The sequence below is a fragment of the Aedes aegypti genome, chromosome 3 (genome assembly GCF_002204515.2).
Source record: "Aedes aegypti strain LVP_AGWG chromosome 3, AaegL5.0 Primary Assembly, whole genome shotgun sequence".
Lineage (NCBI taxonomy): Eukaryota > Metazoa > Arthropoda > Insecta > Diptera > Culicidae > Aedes > Aedes aegypti.
Genome location: NC_035109.1, coordinates 376,224,203 through 376,246,294, shown reverse-complemented (window position 1 = coordinate 376,246,294; position 22,092 = coordinate 376,224,203). Strand labels below are relative to the sequence as shown.

General features: G+C 41.1%; 1 protein-coding gene across 1 annotated transcript in view; it reads left to right on the top strand.

Annotated features, from left to right (window-relative positions):
- LOC5575195 (beta-1-syntrophin) overlaps nt 1-22,092 on the top strand; it is a 756,119-nt gene that overhangs the window by 731,665 nt on the left and 2,362 nt on the right. The window contains exons 9-10 of the mRNA XM_021850899.1: nt 9,075-9,192; nt 9,576-9,749. Of these exons, the coding sequence (XP_021706591.1) occupies nt 9,075-9,192; nt 9,576-9,749 (292 nt within the window). The remainder of the gene's footprint in view (nt 1-9,074; nt 9,193-9,575; nt 9,750-22,092) is intronic.

The following is a 22,092-nucleotide window of genomic DNA, read 5'->3' as shown; positions in this document are numbered from 1 at the left end:
ATCTGAATGATTAGCTACAAGTCGCCAAAGTTATATAAAAGACTGAATGCATTGATGTTTACATAAATTTAAAAGTAAATTTAAAACTTTTTTACGATCGAATCTACCAAGCATATAAATAAAAACTTTGACTTTCATTTCAGATATAATTTGGTTGAAATTGCTTGATAAAATTTTGATAACATCAATTTTTTATAAGCGAACCATGAAAAAAAACTTTTCAGCATCGAAAGCATTACGAACTTTATTGAAAAGCATTGTTATACGTATAAAGTTTGAATTATGTGGTATATTTAGCAATTAAATCGCCATACAAGCTGGTAAACTTGCATGCAAGTTGGCCAAAATAGTCAAATTTTGCATATTCAACAGCAAATATCTCAAATACTAGATGTACTATGATATTTTTGAAAACGGCAATGGATTCAGCAACATTAAATTAAATAAAAAGCAATATTTTGGTGATTAAGCCAAAAAGGTGTTCCAATGGGTGATTTGTCCAGGAATTCTTCTAAGATGTCTCTAATCATTCCTGATAAAGCTATTTGCAGAATCCAAGAAATAATTGTCTGATGAATTTCCTTGAAAATTCCTTCCTTTAGGAAAAATATCAGCAGTAAAACGTGAAGCGGTAAATGAATTCTTCGAATAATTTTTGAAACGATTTTCTATGCAAATTTGTGGGATTTTTTGGTTTATTTTCTGAAAAATCCTTGAAAGTACTGGAGTCATGTCTTAACATCTGGATTGATTCCTAAAATAATCAGCGCAAACAATTTTAAACAAACTTTACTGACTGCTGAACTGACTGAAAACTCCAAGAGGATTTTATTGACGATTTCTTAGGAAATCTCCAGTAATAGTTCTTGAACAAAATTATTGAAAAAAAATCAATTAAACTGCTGGTGTAATATCTGGAAGAATTTATAATGGAATGCATGTGAATTTTCAATTATCTGATTCTGATAACAATATACCGTAAAATGGGGTGTTAGGGCTCGTGGGGTTTTAAGGAATTGAACTTCTCAACCAAGTTCGACAAATTACAGAAACCTAGAATGTCGATATATAAGTCATCTGAAATGCTCGATTTGTTCAGAGGATTGTGAACTGCATTATGTAATAAGAGCTGTCTACTAATATGAAGTATTGTGGTTGCTAGAAATTGAAAACCTTTCAAAAGATTTTTGTTCAAATTTTATGGTCTAAAAACATTTATCTACAAAACCATGAAATATATTTGAGAAAAATTCGCGAGTAAGGTAGAAGATAAGGAAATTTAATTGAGATCATAGTACATACAAAAACTTCTTAAAATTATGTATGGGTTTCGATTTTTAAAAACTTCTATGAAAAAAGTCTCGTTTTGAAAATAAGTGGGGTGTTAAGGAATTATCTATTCCAACTTTTCTAGGTAACTAAACTCATTAAATCTATGCCGTAGTATATTTCAATACAGTTTTGAGTTGATCCATGATTTTGAACTGCAACGTAAAGTTAAGGGATCTATTTAGTAAGCCACTAAATATCACCAAAAATGACTTATTTCAAAATTTGGTAAAATTGGTAGGAAAATGTAGATAAAAACTGATTAATGTGAGTATGGGTTTTTCATGATAATATTTTCAAAAGCTGTTCACATTGGTAAAAAGTTTGCATATAAGAATGATTATGTGAGATGGTTTTAGAGCTATTAATTCTTTTAAGCATTACCTAGGACCCAGCAAACCAGAGATCATATAAGGATGTTCATTTCAAGTTGTATAAATGTACAATTTCCGTTGGAATTGGATATGATGCAAAACTAAATTGATTGAAATCGTTAATAAAGTAATAAATTTCATCTGACTTGAATTTGCATCTTATAGAATTCCAATTTAGTCTGACCAAATATGTAACTTTAAACTGTCATTCCATTATGATTTTAACTTCACTTGGTATGACTCTATTATAATCATCAATGTGAAATTACATATGAGTTCATCTGATGTAGATATAAAATCATACAGGGCACATCGCCGAATGCAACATAAACATAAATAGTGGAATTCATGCACAAATTGTCTTACCTATTAAACGAACATCACTGTTTAACAGAAACACAATGTCATCACGTTGCATAAGTATTTTCGTACGACGTCTTTAATAAATTGCTGCAATTCGTTTCAATTGCAAACGTTAATTCGATAAAACATGAAACCTTCAGCGTTGCACTGGCTCATTTGCAAAATGACAATTAAGTTCGGTTACATTCAAACATGGTGCTCTACAGTGTTTCATTTATCTTTGCTAAAAGACCATCTTCTGCAATAAAAACTGTACGGTACAGTGGTAGCGTATCTGGCTAGTGATCTAAAGGTCAGAGGTCCGAGGCTTGTCTCGTGACATTTTATTTCTTTTTATTTTATTTGTTTGAAAAAATTAAGTCATATAAACTGCAATACACAATCATACATGAAATTATAGTGAACGCCAAATCAAATTGTCTGAAGTTGTATTGACCATGATAGATTCTCTTAAATGTACGTATATGGCCTCCAGATTTGTGCGAATAGAGGGAATTCGTGCAATTTATACAATCTGTTTTTACCGAATAAGTGTCCACTTTCTTCACTTGCAAACTCGATTATGTGAACATATTTGTTGGCTGGGGACCTAGATAAACAATTATAATATAAGGTTATTTCCGAGTTCTTTTTGGAAAATATATAGTGTGCGGTATAGTGTGAGCGATTTCCGCTCTATATTGGAAAATTTTCGTTGGGATTTTTCTCGATCATGCCACTGGGTGTTACATACGAATCCGTTATTTGATGCAGAGTTGCTCGCTGTCACTATCAACGCTTAAAATTTGCTGATTTGTACGGGCGGAATGCGATACAATTCGGATCATTCCATATCAAATCAACATCATGCTGTCTACTCCATCACCTGTGCATTGATGGCGATAGACTATGGATATCACTGATGGGTTAAGTTTAGCCTAAAATTAGGCAAATAAAATAGCAATTTATTAGTATAAACAGATTGAAATTACGTGTTGGTCACTGAAAAACTTTAAAAGCATGGATAATTACCACGTGATCACTCATTCTGCAGTGATTATCATCTAAATTGCTATGTCGCATCAATGCTGTTGGTTGTCAAATCAAAGTTATATTGATAGCAAGTGATATTGATAGTTTTAGAGCATCAGCCATCAGCTGATACTTTTGATATTAAGAAACTCTGAATTTGGTGTGGTGCTTTATTAAAAAGTCAAATTGGACACTTACCCTATTCACACTTAAAGCTTGTTGAAATTATCCTTCTTTTGACAAGTCATGACAAGATTGCTCTGGACTGTTCTAATATACGAATACTGCATAAAAGTAGAAAAATCTTTTCAAGACAATTGTGCGATGCACTAATAGCTTGCTTGAAAATAGAATCAATGGGTATGAGAGATTTAGCAGTTAAAATAAAACGGTTAGCGTTTTCAGGAGTTCCAACTAGAGTTGAAGGGACACATCAACGATGTTGACCAAAATATTTTTGATGCTGTTGGCAAAATGTAGTTTTATATACAAAGCTCAAATTCCTTAACACCCCATTTGGCATTTTCGCCAAAAATCACACATTTTTATGATTATCTCAGAAATCTGTCATAGAATCGTCTTCATTGTAATTGGCTTTTGATATACACGCCGGGAGAATGGTAGGACTGTATTTTGTTCAATTATTGGCAAACTAGAAGTTGCTCGAATTTTAAGTGATTTTTTTTTCATCCCTTAACACCCCATTTTACGGTAAGTAAAATAACTGTAAATACCGTAGAGTATTTCTTGTAGGTATTTGAAGAGTTCACTATAGGGTTCCTTTCGGGAATCCCCGATTAAAGGATACAAGATTCTCTCAGTATATTTCCTAGTCTAATCCTTGAATATGTAGAAAAAATTTTGCTCTAGGTAATCAAGAAAGAGTTTTCAGTGATTTTGAGCGATGCAGTTTTTGTTCAGTCCCAGCTTCCATTACATCAAAAACTTCCAAAAAACAGATTTTTGGTGGATTGCTGGAGAAATTATTCGCAAATTTAAAACAATTGTAGTAAAGAGATAGTAAGATATAGGTGAAGTGTCTGTGAAATGTTTTTTATTGTTTGTAAATGAATTTATGTAAGTGCAGTTAGAGGAAATTTAAGACGAATACCTGAAGGATTGCTGAAAGAACCCAATATGTTCCTTGCCAGAATTCAAGAAGCAATTATTAAAGTCGACTCCTACCCGAGCAGAAGAAAATAACTTCTGAATACTAAACTAAAGTATTCCATACCAGATAATTTCCAATACTTACAACCTGAATGAGGTATGGTTGAGCTCTGCATAAGAGGCAAAATACCTCAAATAATATCTCAAGCATTTTCTACGAACACCAAACTGATAACTAGATCAGGTAATGTAATACCCCAATTATACTTGATGGATTTTCATATAAAATTTAAATTTTTCAATACTAGCTCAATACCTCCAGCAGACCTCAATAGCTGTAAAATACCTCAATGAAGTATTTTTAATTGTTTTAATGATTTTTTTCAATACCATTATAATACCAAATTGAGGTATTGACAACTGAACAATACCTATTTTTGGTATGCTACCAAAATATGGTATGCATATGTTATTAGGAGTAATTTGTTCCTCCTCGGGTAGTGCTTTAAAAAGAAAAGCAATTATTTTTGTAGGAGATTTTTTAGAGAAATAATAAAAATAGAGTGGTATTTGTATGTCACGAAATGGTTTCCAATTGTATTATAATCTGTAAGATCGTTGATAGATATCTCACATTCATGTGGAATCCAGGAAGTTGTCATATTATTGTAGGCTCCATCTCATATTATCATATCTGTGGACCCCTTTCTCATGTTTATGTGGATTCCAGAAGATTTCATCATGCCGCAATTATTTTATGAGTATAAATGCTGTCGCCATTTTTGATGCTACATGTAATTGTTTATTAAGACGTCTTCCGAACGTATCCTATGGTCTTACCCTTTCCATTAACATATTGCAATATTCCGTAAAACATCCAAGAGGTCAAAGAACGCTCTCCAGGTTATTACGCGTTCAATTAAACACTTCATTCCCCAGCATTTGCAATGACGTGGCAAGGACAGCCCTCGATTTTTGAAGGATGCATCATATTCGTCTAAGAAGAGATTGGCGGTCATGTACAAATTATGTCACGCTCGAAGGGGATTGAAAGTCTCGCCAAGCATGGCAAACCTTACAAAATTTTCAGACAAGATGCGAAGGAGGAGGTCGAAAAAGTTTTAATTTAGCAAGAATGTGTACCAGTCTCAATCTTTGGCTTTTGTAACGGACGGGTAGGAGGCAACCCTCATACAACAACAACGATCTAGAACTGTAGAGTAAGGTGAAGCTAAAGTTCAATTTTAGTGGTATATTCAATATTTTCAACAAAACTTCGAATCAAGTGTTGGGTAAAAGCTCACTGACTGAAACAAAAAATACTTTTGTGCCAACAAAACCTTTGACTTGACTCACCCTAAAATGTTGGTTGCATAAATCTATATAAATAAAAATGGAATGGTGTTTGTATGTCACGAAAAGGCTCACGAACGGGACAACGGATTTGGATAATTCTTCCCCCATTTTGTTCGTCAAGGGTTCCGACGTGTTTGTGTGTATAAAAGTTTCAGGATGTTCACCGGGAAAGTAGGAAAAACTGGACTAAACGGAACTGTCATTTTGTATGGGACGATTCATAGCGGTTTTCAACAGCCTACTTGATGGCAAGACGAAGTTTGCCGGGACCACTAGTACACACTAAATTTGGATCTGAAATTTACCCAAAACAAAGTTAATATCTTGCAAAACTAAGGTAAAATGTGGATTTTTTAACTTTTTCACATGATTAGGCTCATTTGAGGCATTCTGTCCTGCAGAATTTCTGAATATTTGTAAGAATAGAGTATTTTGTAAACACTGAAAATGCTTGCAGAATTGTTTAAGAAATTCCAGCGGAGTTCCAGCTTGCGCCTTTGCTAAGATAGCAAGTAAATTGAATTAATATCAGTTTTCAACTATCAAACAATTCAACTTTCGATTATCTTTCAATTTCAATAATGATTCTGTTAAAATAGGCAAAGAAGCGCAAAAACTTCTCATTACATTTTTTTAATGCCTACTTTTTGACTTGCGACTCAGGACAATTCAGAAATTGTTAGTTAGGAATATACGAAAAATACAAAGAAAAAAAAGGGAGATTCACAACATTTTGATTTTTTATTACGGAAATTATAGAACAATATCTCTGGCTGTCAAGTTTCGCAATTTGTTCTAGTTCTTGTCAAATCTGTCTGAATAAATGTTGATCAAATAATAAATCACTAATGAAGTTGATCTCACCAATGATCTCGAAGTTTTCTATGTACTGTGTTAATGACTAGCATGGAATTTGAAAATTTTTCTAGGCTTCCATGAACATAAAGATTGTGCCAACGTTTATCATACCCATGGTTTTGAATTTGACCGAGCCGCTATTCCATGTAACATGAAAGTCCGCTCGAAAATTACAATTTTTACGTATAAAAACAACAACAACTTTTCCAAATCTCAATCAATTTCCATGACATTTATAACATTTGTTTTAAAAAAAATGAAAAACCGTACTGATCCCATTTGATTCCGCTAGAGTTTGTATGCTTTGACGGATACGCGTATTTCGACCATAGCTATAACCGTCTTCAGTGGGTAATGCCTTCTGCCCTTCTCTGCTAACGCCCCTGCGAAGAGGAGAAATAATACGGGTAGATAGTACGGGTTGGTTGGCTTGAGTTCGCTTTGGCTTGGTTAGAGATAGCGAACCATCAGGAAAGTTTTCGCCTCTTTTACAGCTAACGCCAGGGCACACAGTTCAAGTTGGTGTTTGTTAGTTGTTTGAATGTAAATTGCGCCCTGCACCGTAAGATAAACTACATTTAGCATACCACTGGTTGTGGGTATGCGATAATGGGCTGTGGTGTTGTCAAATGAGGCAAAGTTTGTTGAACTGGAGTGTTGAAAGTTTGAGGGAACTCCGAATGGAAATTGTGGAACACATCATGCAGAGATTTTGATCAAACTAATTTCATTTTAAAATTACTTCCTACCAAATAAATTAAAGTAATTTTACCTTCAGTAGCCAAACCAAATCACTCTGACATCGTAAAAATACGTTTGATTGTTTTACGACTTGGTCCATTACCATTTTTTGTGCGCCCTGTGTTGATTGGCGTGATGTAAAAATAATGATCTCACCGGGTCTAAAAAACACCCACTTACCGTTACAACCCGACCTTGAATGCCCCCGTCGAACGAACGAATATGAAGGATAATGGACTACTGTAACAAGGGGGAGGGGGTGGGTGGAAGAAGGTATCCCAACCCGGCCACATTATCCTCATTAAACAGTCATCAAGGTCTTTTTTCGCACAGCTTGCGTCCTCAATGCTTCCCACATTTCAACCGGCGAACACGGCAGGGAAGGGTTTTTTCACGCTGCGGTTGCTATGATTTGGTAATTTATGAATCGACACGTCTCAAACGGCATTACAACGAGCGTTCGGTGTTGCCTGCTTGTTTTTTGGGCCTTTCCTTTTGTTGTAAAATTGAAGCAAAGCGACAACACTGTTTCAAATGCTTGATGCATTCCAAACACGCTCAGAATCTTACTCCGCCCAAAACTGTTCAGGTTAAAAAAATCTTGACGAATTCTGCACATTCTCAATATTTTACTATTTTTAGTAAAGACAAGTGCGTTGGAACATGGTTCAAGGGATGAAGGTCGTATTCTCGACGTGTGGAAGTGGAACTTTCTCTAATCGATTCTTAGTCTTGAAGTAGCTTTGGGTAAGATATCTTCAAGGAAATCGTCAGGAAGCCAATTGTACGGTATGAAGTTGCTGTCCTTCAACTATTTAACATATCTACAAATTTACTATTTATATAATAAGGACGACATTGAAAATAAATTTGCACCACGAAATGTAGAATCTAGGTAATAATTTGTTATCGACCAGACAATTTTCTAACTGCTAATAACATACATTTAGTAGTTATCACTGAAACTTATTTGAAACCTAGATCCAAACTCAAAAGAGATTCAAACTTTTTTGTCTATGGAAATAATCGACTGGATGGTGCATGTGGTGGCGTTGCTATCATCATTCATAGGCGTATAAAACATCAACTTTTTTCGTCATTTGAAACCGCAGTTTTTGAAACTGGTTCCGTTGACACTCGGTTTTCAATGGCTTTTAGTGCGAGATATCAAGTTATGCTAGAACGATTTTCATTTTGGAAGAACGATTCGTCAATCGTCTAACCAGTTTGACAAAGTGTCTAATTGATTCGTCAAGCAGTATCACAAACTGTCAAACTTGACTACTAACCTGGGGCGGCGTCAATGTTGGTCAAACAGTCTGTGTCATCTGTGAGCTGCATTAGCCATTCAAACTCGCTTGATTTTGGTCAACCGATTCGTCAACTGTCAAATTTCTTTGACAAACTCTCAAATTGGTTCATTAAACAGCATCAATGTTGGTCATACACTCTAAGCCGTGTGTGGGATGCATAAGACAAGTTAAGATTGAAAGTCAATTGATAGTCACAAAATCAAAGAACCATCTATCTCCTATGCTGTTTTGACATATTCCCATCTCCGAGTCGTCTCGGTTAGAAGGGAAAACACACCCTCCCTAAGGAAAGGGTGTGAACAAATTTGCATTTTCGATGAGGACACACTTGAACCCGAAGATGATGTCGATGATGACGACGATGCCTTCGGGAGGGAGGGAATGTGAAACGACTGAGCGTATGAAATCTGGCTGAAGTTGCAAAATTTATTAGGGCTCTGATGTCTGCTCCCTTTCCCTTCTGGGTGAAAATCGCATGAATTTCAAAGCAACCGAATCTTTATGTAAATCAACGAACGCCTGGTTGAGATTGTTTGATCGTAATCAGGCGAACCTTGCCCCCCGAATCGAACTGGGTGTCCCAAAATTTATGACGGTTCTCTTTCCTCCTTGCTTCCAGACTGTACGAAAGCGCCCCCTGGTCGGTGGAGGCGTGGAGTCGACCCTTTGAGTGCAGTCCACTGGTGACGACGCGGTTGGCCGGTGCTGGCAACACTTCCACCGTAGGATCCAACTCGGTAAGTAACAGACTGTGTCGTTGGGTGTGGTTTATTTTTTGAAAGTTCTCAAAACTATAAGTTCACATGCTCTTCAGAGTGCAGGTCATATAAAAAGAGAAACCTCAAAGTTTGAGCCAAAAATAACTAAGATATTGAGGTGGCGCAATAGAGTTGAAGGTGGATTTTCAATTAATAAAATATGATATCTCTTGCAACACGTCTACATCCTAATATTTTTGGTTGAAACTATGAAGTTTCTCTTTTTAATTGAATTCAAAAAAGCATACGAAATTTTGGATGCGAGATATATCGAAAAATAAGCCGCACATTAAGCTTTTAGACAGACATGATTATGACCGGATGAAATGATTCACTTCTAGACGACAAAATTTGATTTGCAGAGTGCCCAGTCCAGTGTGTTTTGCGTCCGATGCGGAACCACGCGTGGAGTCGTCAGCCATTGGCTGCGTTCGGAGACCAACCGGGACATGGCTGCGTGGGCTCGGGTGCTGGTGCAAGGATGCCACAACGCCATCATATGTCAGCGGGAGTTTTCGTTTCGGTGCTTGTACCAGGTGAGTGTTATAATCCGGGGTGGCGAGTTTCGGTACATGACGAATACCGATACACATTCCCTATGTGTTTTGGGCTAAGCAAAAAGGGGGACGTTACGCATAATGGACTTTTGACACAATAAGAGTTAAATGCGTTATTTGTTATGATAATTGTTATTAAATGAACTTGTTTTATGAAAAAACCTCTAATATTCCCATCTTTTTCCATGCAAAATGTCCGCCTGTATGTGAATTAAATACTTGTCTCCTTCGCAAATATATGGGTTCTCATTGCGAAAATCCTCACAAATAGTTTAATGACATTCCCTGTAGATAAGTTTTAGCTCATTCATAATATGGTTAAACAGCTTAAGGCGCAAGAGAAAATGGCACAAAAGTCAGAACTCAAAGAACAGTTTTCTTCTTTTAAAACAACAAATTAATGAAAATAAAAAGTCTTTTTATTTGTCGTAGAAAAGAGCTGTGTATTTTTATTTTCTTCGATTGGCCAATTTAATAAAAGAAAACTGGTCTTTCAGTTTTCACTTTTGCACCATTTTTACTTGGGCCTTAATAGAGAAATAAGTAATTATTTAACAATGTATCTATGTAAAATTTCTTCTTAAATGTCATTCAGGAATCTTTTCAGGGATACTTTTTGAGATTTTGTCACTACTTCAATGCAAGCTTAGCTTATAACGGAAGTTTTCTAAAGCCTCTTTTTCAAACAAAATGGAATCGAAGATCATTTTGTTTAAGGTGAATCTCCTTTGAATCCACTAATAACTGTACAAAAGTAGTGGTACACAAAAAATATTCTCCTATTTGTTGCTAATAGTGAAATTATAATTGATAAGACGTTGCTGCTAGGAATCGCTACTTCAATTTGACTCTTTTCCCCTTCGACTAAATATGATTGCTTGATGTCGTACGTAATCATCAACGTATCTGACAGCCCTGCAAGCGAGCAGCCGACGTAAAATAAAAAAAGCGAAATGCTGTGATCAAGTGATTGTTTTTAGCACGGTTTGGAGAAATTTTAAGTTGTTTTCATCAGAAATCAACCAGTAATTGTTCTTTAATTAACAAGTAGAGAAAGTAAACTGTGTTGGAGGTTTCACATTTAGCGGAAGTGGTAAAATTCGGCGAAAATTATTCTACGTTCGCAGGCGGATAAGTGTAAACAATTGTAGCAAAGTGAAACGTTCGTGTTGAAAACTAGCACGGTTCATGAAATTTCCACCAACTACAAGTATCAAAACTATGGAAATCGTAAGGTAATAGTGTTCTGATGTCTCGTTAGCAATTTGGGAGTGAACTTAGTATAGGTAAGTGAAATATTTTGAGAAATAATGTGGACATCCAGAAATCTGTTTATATATGTGAGGAAGCCATTTCCACTGCCATGACAGGGATTCCTTCCTATATGTCCTTAACTTTCGATGCAATTTGCTTATGATATTTGGCTCGTAAGTTCCTTACGATGTGCGATTTTCGAGCTATTTAAGGGCCATTCTCATTGCGCCATGCCAGGTCCGGACAGGGACGGGAGCCCGACCGGGTTATACAAGAAATCGCCATAGTTAATGAACGGTCCCCAACAATACTTGGGACTCTCCAGTAGCTGCACGGCTGGCAGCTTGTTTTTTTTTTTGTTTTTTACAAGGGGGAAATCTGCAAACAGATCCCCTGAGAAGATAACTCAGGGAATGCGGGGATGACGCACCAACGACGACCCGCTAAAACCAGCCTATGCACTGTGCATGAGCAATTCATTTAGAATTGCTCAAGTGGTGAACAGTGCATCGACATGACTCTTGGACTCAGACCCTCATCTCCCCGGAACCACCTTACGGTATTTCTTCGGGAAGGGACCAGTGCATATAGCACAACACGTGTAGCAAAAGTAGCCTAGGCAAACTGCTTCTCCTAGCCGAGTTAAACAATGTTACAAGGGACCAGCCTCGGCAGGGCTAATCCTCTGCAGCCAACTCTTGGTCGGCGCGCCATAGACGCTGCAATTCTAACATAATGTGAGTGACAGCCGTAGTTACTGCATTCCAGCACTCGGCATCCGCACACATTCTCTCTATAATATTGTCGGGGGACGTGTCCCCTCCGCATGTAGTGAGCATGCGACCTCTCACAACAATGAAACGGGGGCAATCGAACACGACATGCTCCGCTGTTTCCTCTACACCAGCACAATTGGGGCACGCAGGAGATTCTGAGTGCCCGAACCTATGCAGGTACTGTCTATAGCAACCATGTCCTGACAGAAACTGCGTCAGGTGGAAGTTCACTTCCCCATGGCTTCTACCATACCAATCTGACACATTTGGTATTAGTCGATGGGTCCATCTACCCTTAGTGGAGTTATCCCATTCCTGCTGCCAGCTTCTGAGCGTTTCCTCTTTACACGTGTCGCGGACTCCTCTGGTACCCCTTTGGTTGAAGCATTGAACATCTTCCTTGATGATGAGCCCGATGGGCTTCATCCCGGCTATGATGCACACGGCCTCTTTAGATACCGTCCGGTATGCACTTGCTACTCTTAAGCACATTATCCTGTACGTGCTTTCCAACCACTTTAGGTTTCTGTTCGTTCTAAGCGCTTTTGACCAGATTGGTCCTCCATACCTTAGTATGGATAGCGCCACGCTTGCCAGCAGCTTGCGTTTGCTGGCAATTACAGCAGAGCTGTTAGACATCATCCTCGAAAGCGCCGCTATAGCCGTAGATGCCCTTTTACAGGCATATTCAACGTGGCTAGCGAAGCTCAGCTTGTCATCGATCACTACCCCAAGATGCCTAAGGGATCGCTTGGACTCTATGGTGCAATCACCTACCGAGATAAGCGCCCGTTGCTCGGACTTGCGGTTGTTGACCACCACCACCTCAGTCTTGTGACGGGCCAGTCCTAGTTTCCTAGACTTCATCCATTCCTCAACCAGGGAAATAGAGTGCGCTGCTGTCAACTCTACTTCCTCCATCGATTCACCATAGACCACTAGGGTAATATCGTCGGCGAAGCCAACAATCTTAACACCCGTCGGAAGGGGCAGCCTCAGTACGTCATCGTACATCGCATTCCATAACAGCGGGCCCAGGATTGAACCTTGAGGTACTCCCGCGGTAATTCGAACGCTTTTCTGCCCCTCCTCTGTGTCATACAGTAGAATCCTACCATCAAAATAGTTTTCTAGAAGCTTACACAACTGCACCGGTACCTTGAGGCGGTGAAGCGCGTGTGCTATTGCTTCCCAGCTTGCGCTGTTGAACGCATTCTTCACATCCAGAGTGACAACCGCGCAGTAACGGATGCCGCTCCTTTTATGCTCGATTGCCACCTCAGCTGTTTGAACGACCGACTGGATGGCGTCCAGAGTAGATTTACCTTTTCTGAATCCAAACTGGTTGTTGGACAGGCCGTCCGCACTCTCCGTATACGGTACTAGTCTGTTGAGAATCAACCTCTCCAATAACTTGCCCGTCGTATCTAGTAGACAGATAGGTCTATACGCCGACGGGTCACCTGGTGGTTTCCCCGCCTTTGGTAGTAGCACCAAATTCTGTCGCTTCCATACATCCGGGAAGATTCCTTGATCAATGCAGCGTTGCATCGTGGTTCTGAACATGTCCGGATCCGTGTTCACTGCCGCTTTTAAGGCAACATTCGGGATATCATCGGGTCCCGGTGCCTTGTTTGACGCGAATGATTTCACGACTTCTGCCAGCTCTTCGTTCGTCATTCTCGCCACTTCTTCTCCTTCATCTGCCGCATACGGCGCTGGGGGCCATGGGCTTATGGGATGGTGCGGGAAGAGTACATCGATTATCGATCGCAGCAACTCGGGCGATTTCTCTTGGGGCGCTATGGCTCCTTTGGTCTTAGCCATTACCACTCTGTAGGCGTCACCCCATGGACTAGAATTGGCACTCTCGCATAGACTTTCAAAGCATGGCCGTTTTCCACTCTTGATTTCCTTTTTGAGAGCCAACTTTGCCTCTCTGAATGCTGCACCGCGTTCCTCTCTTTGTGCTTCTGTGCGTGCGCGTTGCATTCTTCGTCTAGCCCGAAGGCAGATTGCTCGAAGATTTGCAATTGATTCGCACCACCAATACACTGGCGGCCTGTTCTCTCTAGGAGGGGCTTTTCTCGGCATGAAAGCATCACACGCTCGTGATATCATAGCAACTAGTTCTTCACCGTTTAGGTCCAGAGTGTTTCGTTCGCGTCTCAGGGCTTCAGTGAATACTTCGCCGTCGAAGCGCGCTGTTTTCCATCCTCGGGCTTGGGTCGAGTTACATCGCGCTGCCTTCTGCCCGCCTGGTATTATACTATAGCGAATCGATTGATGATCGCTATGAGTATAACCGTCATCAACGCGCCAGTTCATGGTACCTAAAAGGTTAGGACTACAAAACGTCACGTCGATGATCGATTCTGCACCATTTCTGCGGAAGGTACTCACTGTACCCACATTTGCCAACTCTACATTTAATGCGGCCAGGGATTCCAACAATAGCTGGCCTCTTTGATTGGTGCAGCGGCTACCCCACTCCACTGCCCATGCATTAAAGTCGCCAGCTATCACTACTGGCTGCCGATTAGCTAGTTCGGCCATCATCCTGTCAACCATGTGGGAAAATTCCTCAATCGACCACCTTGGGGGCGCGTAACAACTGCAATAGAACACGCCGTTGATTTTTGCTATCGCAAAACCGTCATTTGAGCTAGAGACTACTTCTTGGATTGGGTATCGTCCTGTCGTCCCTATAGCTGCTAGCTGTTGAGACCTATCCGCCACCGAGTTCCAGTTGTTGGCTGGTATGCGGTATGGGTCCGATAATAACACCACGTCAGTCTTGGTTTCCGAGACTGACTGCCAAAGCAGCTGCTGGGCTGCATCACAGTGGTTTAAATTTAACTGTGTTACTTCCGTTTTGGCTGCTTTGATACTCCGCTTGTGCCCGGACATTTGGGTCCGCCCGTTAAGTGTCCGTTGTCTGCTCTGTCGACACATATTAGGCACTTAGCGATTTGCTTACAATCGCTTGCCCTATGGCCTTCAGCGCCGCATTTTCTGCACATCTTACTTCTGTCGGGACCATTGCAATTCCACGACTTATGGCCCTTCCCGAAACACTTGAAGCAAACTTCAGGAGGCTGTTGTATGCTCAGCCGGCAAACCGACCAGCCTACCTTGAGTATGCCCAAGTTCTTCGCTTTGTTGGCCTCTGCGACCGGCAGCCTGATCGCCGCCACCTGGGTGCCCTGCGGGCCCTTTCTAAGGTGGATGGCCTTACTGGCTACGTCGATGTCACACTGCTCTTTGAGGGTAGCCGAGACCTCCGCTGCATCGGTGACCTCATCCAGATTTTTACACTGGAGAGTCGCTTCAGCAGTAAGGGATCTTACATCAACCTCGTCACCAAGTACTTCTTGTGCCAGTTGCTTATAGACTGCACCCTTTTCCTTGGCGTCCTTCTTTAAGACTAGGATCATTTCACCAATCCTAGTTCGCCTTATGCTTCGCACGTCTGCGCCCAATGGCGATAGCTTCTCTGTGCTTCGCATCGCCTTCAGAACCTCGGCGTATTTTGCTTCCTCTGTTTTGATAACGAGGGCTTCGCCTAAATTCCTACGTTTCGCTGTTTTCGGTTTAGCGCTCTCCTTGGGCTCCGTTTTCGGTTTCCTCTGTTGTTTCTTATTTCCAACTCGTATCCACGGGTTGCTGTTGCCTTGCGCCCGTGGTTCCTGTGGATGCACTGCCTGGTTCCGGTTAACCCGTGGCTCCTTTTTCTTGGCTTTCTTGGCCTTAGGATTGGTGTTGGCCTCTCCTTTATTGCCATGTCCTCTTGATCGCGGGGCTTGGCTCGTGCCAGCTTTTCCGCTTTGGAGGACGGCCGCGTAGGTCACTTTTCCCTTAGCAACCATACGTCTTTTCGCCACGTATTCATCCCCGGCAGCTTCCCTCTTCCGCATCGCGTATCGAATAATATCATCAGATATATTCGCGTTGCCTGTGAAGGAAAACACTTCGGTCTGACACGACCTAGTGTCTTTTTGGCCTTCTACCTTGCCCAGTTGTTCCTTGGCTTTCTCGTAGTCCTGCTTTGCAGCTAGGACTGATTGTCGCAATTTCAGTAGACTTGTTTTCAAGTCTTTGCTGATATTTGTTTTGCTTTTAACATATTCGATGATGACATCAAGTTGCGATCCATGGCCTCGATTAGTCCCGGGCCATCGGTCACCACACATGTTGCACTGGAGCGGCCAGTGCCTGCCGTCGTCACAGTATCTAGGCTTTTGCCCACACTGTTTTCAATAAAGTTGGTCGCCTCCTTCCTTGGCGGGAACCTTAGCCGGTTACTGATAGGTCCAGAAGCCTCTCCTTCACATTCCGCTAGTTGTTTGTTTTGGTTGATCATCTCTTATGGGTCCCCCTAAAAGCCGCTATCCATCTCCGCTGGAATAGTCGCCTTTATAATCCCATGGTTATCTATGCAAGCAGGGAGGCCATACTAGGGTTGACATAGTCCTTTATGGGGTACTATGTTCAGAGCCGGATCGGCGCAGATCAGGTAATGGCATCTGAGCCTACTCCCGCCCAGTTGGAACAACCAGGCGACGGATTTGGAACGTACTCTAAGGCCTGCCACGATTTTACGGGACGGGGGCAGCCTGCGCCATTAACCCACTCGCCGTTTCGGGCCAGTGTCACCCGACCCTACTAAGGGAGTAGAATGTCGCCGCTGTCAGCCTCAAAGCATATTATCCAGTACAACAACGGCTGGCAGCTTATTCTTTGTCATATGTGTGTAGTTGTGTGTTCTCTGCACATTACGAAAATGATGAAAGGTGACAGATTTAAGTGAAAGAAGTGAGGCACCGGAGGCACCAGAAAAGGGTGATGTTTGTTTTTTTTTTTTTCTGCAATTTCTCATCGTAACAGGCTGTTTTTCATCACGCCAACCTGTCATGAAACGGCCTACTTTCCTGCACTGAAATATGCAGTGCGGGAAAAGTCATTACGCAACTGAAACCAGTGCTGTAATGATATATTACACAACGCATTCTCATAACGCAACTGTTCTGAGTTGCGTAATGAATCATCACACAACAATTTTTCAGAAATTGTAAAATGATGGTGAATTCATTCCGATATAATTTATGATACCTCCAAGTGGTCTTCTACGAAATTGTAAAAAATGTTGTACGTAACTCGTAACTCGGCAAGCCTCGTAGGATAAATTTAAGACTCGTTCTTGTTCCGTAAACTACTATTTGCGAAATTTTTTTTTCTTTACTTAACGCCTCTACTGGGACAGAGCCTGCTACGAGTATTGTATTCCATGGTTAGAAAAACTAATAATTTACCAAGGAATTTGATCCGGGAATTGTCATGATATATTCTAAAAATGTAGCCACCACTAAGGCTTTTGAGAATATATCATGACAACTCCCGGATCAAATTCCTTGTCAAATTGTTAGTTTTTCTACTTAACTTTTAAATGTGTATCACCCGTACTAGAAAGTTAGGATGTTGCAGAATTCCGTGTATAAACAGTGATTTGCTTAGCTGAATGTTGTAAATTCCTTGAGAATGTAGATGATACGAGTAGTTTTGTGAATGGCTGCGTTAAAGATTCTGTCAATCCTGTGGCCTTTGTACGACCGTCTCGATCTTTGGTAATGTTTTCAAAAAAATATGATTGAGAATGATAGAGTTTTAAATTCATACAGGAATTTCTCCAGGTGTTCCTTTAGGAGAAGTTAATTCAAGGATTTCTTCTTAGGTTCCTCGTGGGATACCTTCAAGAGATGATCCAGGGATTCTTCAAAGAATTCTTCCAGGGATTCATGAAGGATTTTTTTCAGGGATTTGTAAAGAAATTCTTACAGGAATTCCTTGAAGAATTGTTTCTGAGATTCCTACATGAGTTCCTCCAGGAATTCTTCCGGGAGTACCTACATGAATTTCTCCGGGATTTCTTCCAGAATTGCTTCAAGAGTTTCTCAAGGATTCCTCCAAAAATTCTTAAGGAAATCCTTCAGAAGTTCGTTCGGGTATTCCTACAAAAGTGTATCGAGAGATTCTTCAAGGAATTTCTCCGGGGATTTTAGAAAGATTTTATCCAGGGATTTGGTTGATTCCAAAATGAATTCCTTCAGAGATTCCTTCAAGAGCTTCTCCAGGAATTCATCTAGGAGATGCTTCAAGAATTCCTTCTTAAGTTCATTAAGGAAGTCCTCCAGTTGTTGCTTAAGGAATTCTTCCAGGAGTTCCTTCGGGAATTCTTCCAGGAGTTCCTTCGGGAAATTTTCCAGGTGTTCTTTCAGGGATTCCTTCAAGATTTCTTACAGAATTCCTTCAGAAGTTCCTTCAGGAATTCATCCATGAGTTCCTCCAGGAATTTCTCCACGAGTTCCTTCAGAGATTCCTCCATGAGTTTTTCAGGAATTCTTTCAGGAGTTCCTCCAAGGATTCGAACACAAGTTCCGTTAAGAAACTCCCGTAGGAATCCCAGTGACTCAAACGGGGATTCATCCAGAATTTCCGCTAGATATTCCTCAGGGAACTCCCCTAGAAATTCGTCCATGTAGTTCTCCGGAAAATCCTCCAAATATTCCTTCTGGTATTCCTGTATGTATTCTCAATGGTATGTGTGGAAGAAATGCTGAAATCTCTAGCATTTGAGGAAAAAAATCGGGAGGAATTACTGGATAAATTCCGGTGACCGCTCGGTAAGCACGGTGTTAACTGAACGAAAAAGCACCGTCGTGAAATACAAGCTACCCGGACCCGGCCCGTGCCCAGCACGGCAAACTGAGAACAGCTCTTTAAGACTATCCAATCTCCAGACGTTCTCCGAAGAATCATCAACAAGTATCTCCAGTCGTTCTTTCATTGTTCTCATGAAATATTTTGAAAGATTACTCCAGATCAGTGAATCAAATAACATCAGGTTTGCAGCGGAAGCATCTTGGGCACGAATGCACTAATCGTGCTTGGTCGTGGATACGAAGTGGCCAGAATCGTTCCCAAACTGCGGCTGTTATTAAATGTGGTCCATCTTGGAGGTTGTTTAGGTGGTAGAACCTCAGAATCATTTCTGTTAGCGGATGTCTATCCGGAAGTATCATTGGATTACGTTGGCTGTACGTAACTGGAGCGTTCCTCAGCCGTACCGTTCCTCCTGGGTGATCTTCACCAATTGTTCGGTACTTTGATCTAGTTCGACAGTCGACAAGAAACCCGTGCGTTTTGCATTCCGATTCCACGGGTTGGAGTTGTAGTGGAATCTTCGAACTAGAGCTACGATGCGTTCTTCAAGCTTGTCCTGCGGATACTCGTCTTGGACGAGAGCAGACAACCACGGCCAAAAGCGGGAAAGTTGTCGAAGCCAGTAAGGACCATTCCACCAAAGGAGTGAAATCCTTCAGTTCGCTTGGAGGCATTCGCCAGACAACCAGAAATCGCATGCAAGTTCACGTTATCACTCGTATTCATACTAATTACATCAAACCCGCAAAAAACCGTGGATAAACTCTTCAGATTGATGAGTTTCCTCGCATAAAACACTTTTTTTCTGAGTTCATTTGTACATTTTGTTTCGTCCCATACACTCGTACAAAGTAAGTCGAATCAATCCGTAGCAGCTGTCAAATCAACATTTGTTATCATAAGTTAACCCAGTGAACCATGTATCGTATAAGAATGTGCATCCAAAATCACATATTCATGCGTCTAAAATCAGAATTGCACAAGATGCCATATTAAGCGTTATCAATGTCAATACAAGTTGTATATAAATCCCCAATAAGATTCATAAACAACAATCTGTATTGTCAACAAAACATGTCGTAAATAGTGCAACATAGAATCACGTTATGTTATATAAACTGACAGATCATATATCAATCCAGTAAGCATCGTATGAAATCGCAATAACTTAGCAAAAAATACCACCCATACTTTGTCTATCTGCTGACGATGGGCCTCAAAGAACAACAAAGTATGTGTCGCTGTACATGAAACATGTATTAAGATAGGCAAATAATCGCACTCCGGACAAGTAACCCTTGGTGGTACAGTGGTAAGGTGCACGATTGCTGATCCAAAGGTCCCGTGTTCGAGGCTCGCTGTAAACTTTTTTTTTTTATTTTCATCCAAATTTTGTGGCATCGTATATCTGATCGCAGAAAGTCCGAAAAAGTTGTGCCAAGTACGCATATAGCCTCCACTTTGGTAGGTATATAGCCTTTTCGTGCATTCTATACGATTGAATTGATTCGTATAGAATGATGTATAGCAAAAGTTATACCAACCAAAATGTTGACTGGGAAGTCGCATAAGATCATAGGTTAATTCGGTAAAATATTCATCGCATTGTATGTTATTATTCATCACATAATATATGCACGCATATCGCCTCCACTTGTATATATAGAAGGCCTTTTCGCGACATCTTATAAGTGAAATTTTGCACATACACAGCCTCCAGGTCATTTCGTTATACGTTCATTTTGGTTGTCTGGGTCCTCTGGAGATGACGACCGCAGGAATTTCCAGCCCTGGCACATGTGCCCAGATTCTTTTAGCAGTGATTCGCTGGATCTCGGAGACCCGGTTGGCCACAAACGTCTTCCAACGAGAAGAATTAGAAGATAGACTATGATAGACTTTAGTCGAGTCCGTCCAAAAGAAACTCCAGGCTTGGATATTTGTACTGGATTCGACCTTTTCGAAGAGGTGGCTTAGAAGCAGCACGCCAGATAGCTCTAGGCGCGGCAGACTGATCGTTGGGTTTCTTTTCGAATTTCCTTGGATTTTTCCGTGAGAAGATAAGCAGAGATGCCCTGACGTAGATGCAGGCACCATGGACAAGAGTTGACGCATCGCAAAATCCATGGATTTCAACCGCTGCAACACTTGGTGTAGCGAAGACCAAACGCGGTACACTTGCTTGCTATGTCTCGAAGATTTTCACGGAACTTTACCCAGCGTTGTTGAGCAGGGTCACTAAATTCATCGTTCCACGCTTTTTCTTCTCTTTACAATTCTTGCATGAACAGCTTAGCCTGTGCCACTGGGTCGACTTGTATCAAGAGGTCGAACAGCCGTGTGATATCCGAAAGGACAATTCGCTTTGTAGACCGAGAGTTTTGACCGGAGAGGTAGCTTCGAGATCGAGAAGAGTACGTTCATCCCTTAAGTGTTCAGGAACGATGATGGATTTGTGGGCTATTGGAAGCCCACTTCCGAAGTTGTAATCCCGCAGAATTCATCAGCTGGAGTAGCTGTGGAACAAGTTCCTGACCTTCTTCAACACTGTCGGCATCCTTGCCCACAAGAACATAGAATCTCCAACTGGTTTCGAAATTTGCGTGATGAGACTGGATACGAACGACGACGGAATATTTGGAAGAGGTTGATGATAGTCCGACACCGCTGATTGGAAGGAAATCTTTGGATCTTTTCAGCTTCAGTTTTTAGACAAGTTGGTCCGTAACGAAGTTCAGCTGAGACCCAGAATCCAGTAGAGCTCTAGCCCACAGAGATTGACCCTCAGGATCAAAAACCTTTACCAGGGCTGTAGAGAGCAGCACTGTCGATTGAACTCGATGATTCTGCTTTGATGGCGACGATGAAACGTGGTGTTTCGACGCAGATATTGTGAGCGCGTGGTTCTCATTGGACGATGTTGAGGGCTTGTTCACATGAGAGGCTGCGAGTGGTTTGTTGGAGCGGACGGCGAAAAGGATGACTGCGAACCAGACGACGACGACAGTTTCGATGGTTGGATTTGGGTAGGAGGGCTAGTTTGATTAGACGGGTTGGTTCTTTGATGCAGCATCGTATGATGTTTTCGGTTGCATACTCGACAGGCTCCACTCGAATTCTTCATTTGATGAGAAGGTGAGAGGCAGTTGATGCATAACGAATTCTTCTTTGTAGCGTCGAACCGCTCACTAGCGGTCATCTTCCGAACGACTTCGCAATGGAAGGGTGAATAAGAGAATTGCTTACAGACAGCGCACGATTTCTGCGGTGGCGATATGGCAGAATTAGCCGAGATTAGTTTGATAGGGGCGTTACGAGCAGAGGGAGTTGTCCGGGAAGGGTCAGATCCACCACCATGGCAAGTCGGGCGAATGCACTGAACGGAAATTCGTCCATCATCGTGACTCGCTACCAATGATCATCGGCGGCTAATATAAAAGGACTAGCTGAACGTCATCGCGCCCTCTTTTGTTGTACCAGCAGATTCGCATCACGGAGTAGAATCGTCATACTTGTGTTCGGAAATCAGTACTAGTAGTCAGTGTACTAGAATTATTTGAATTTTTCACGCT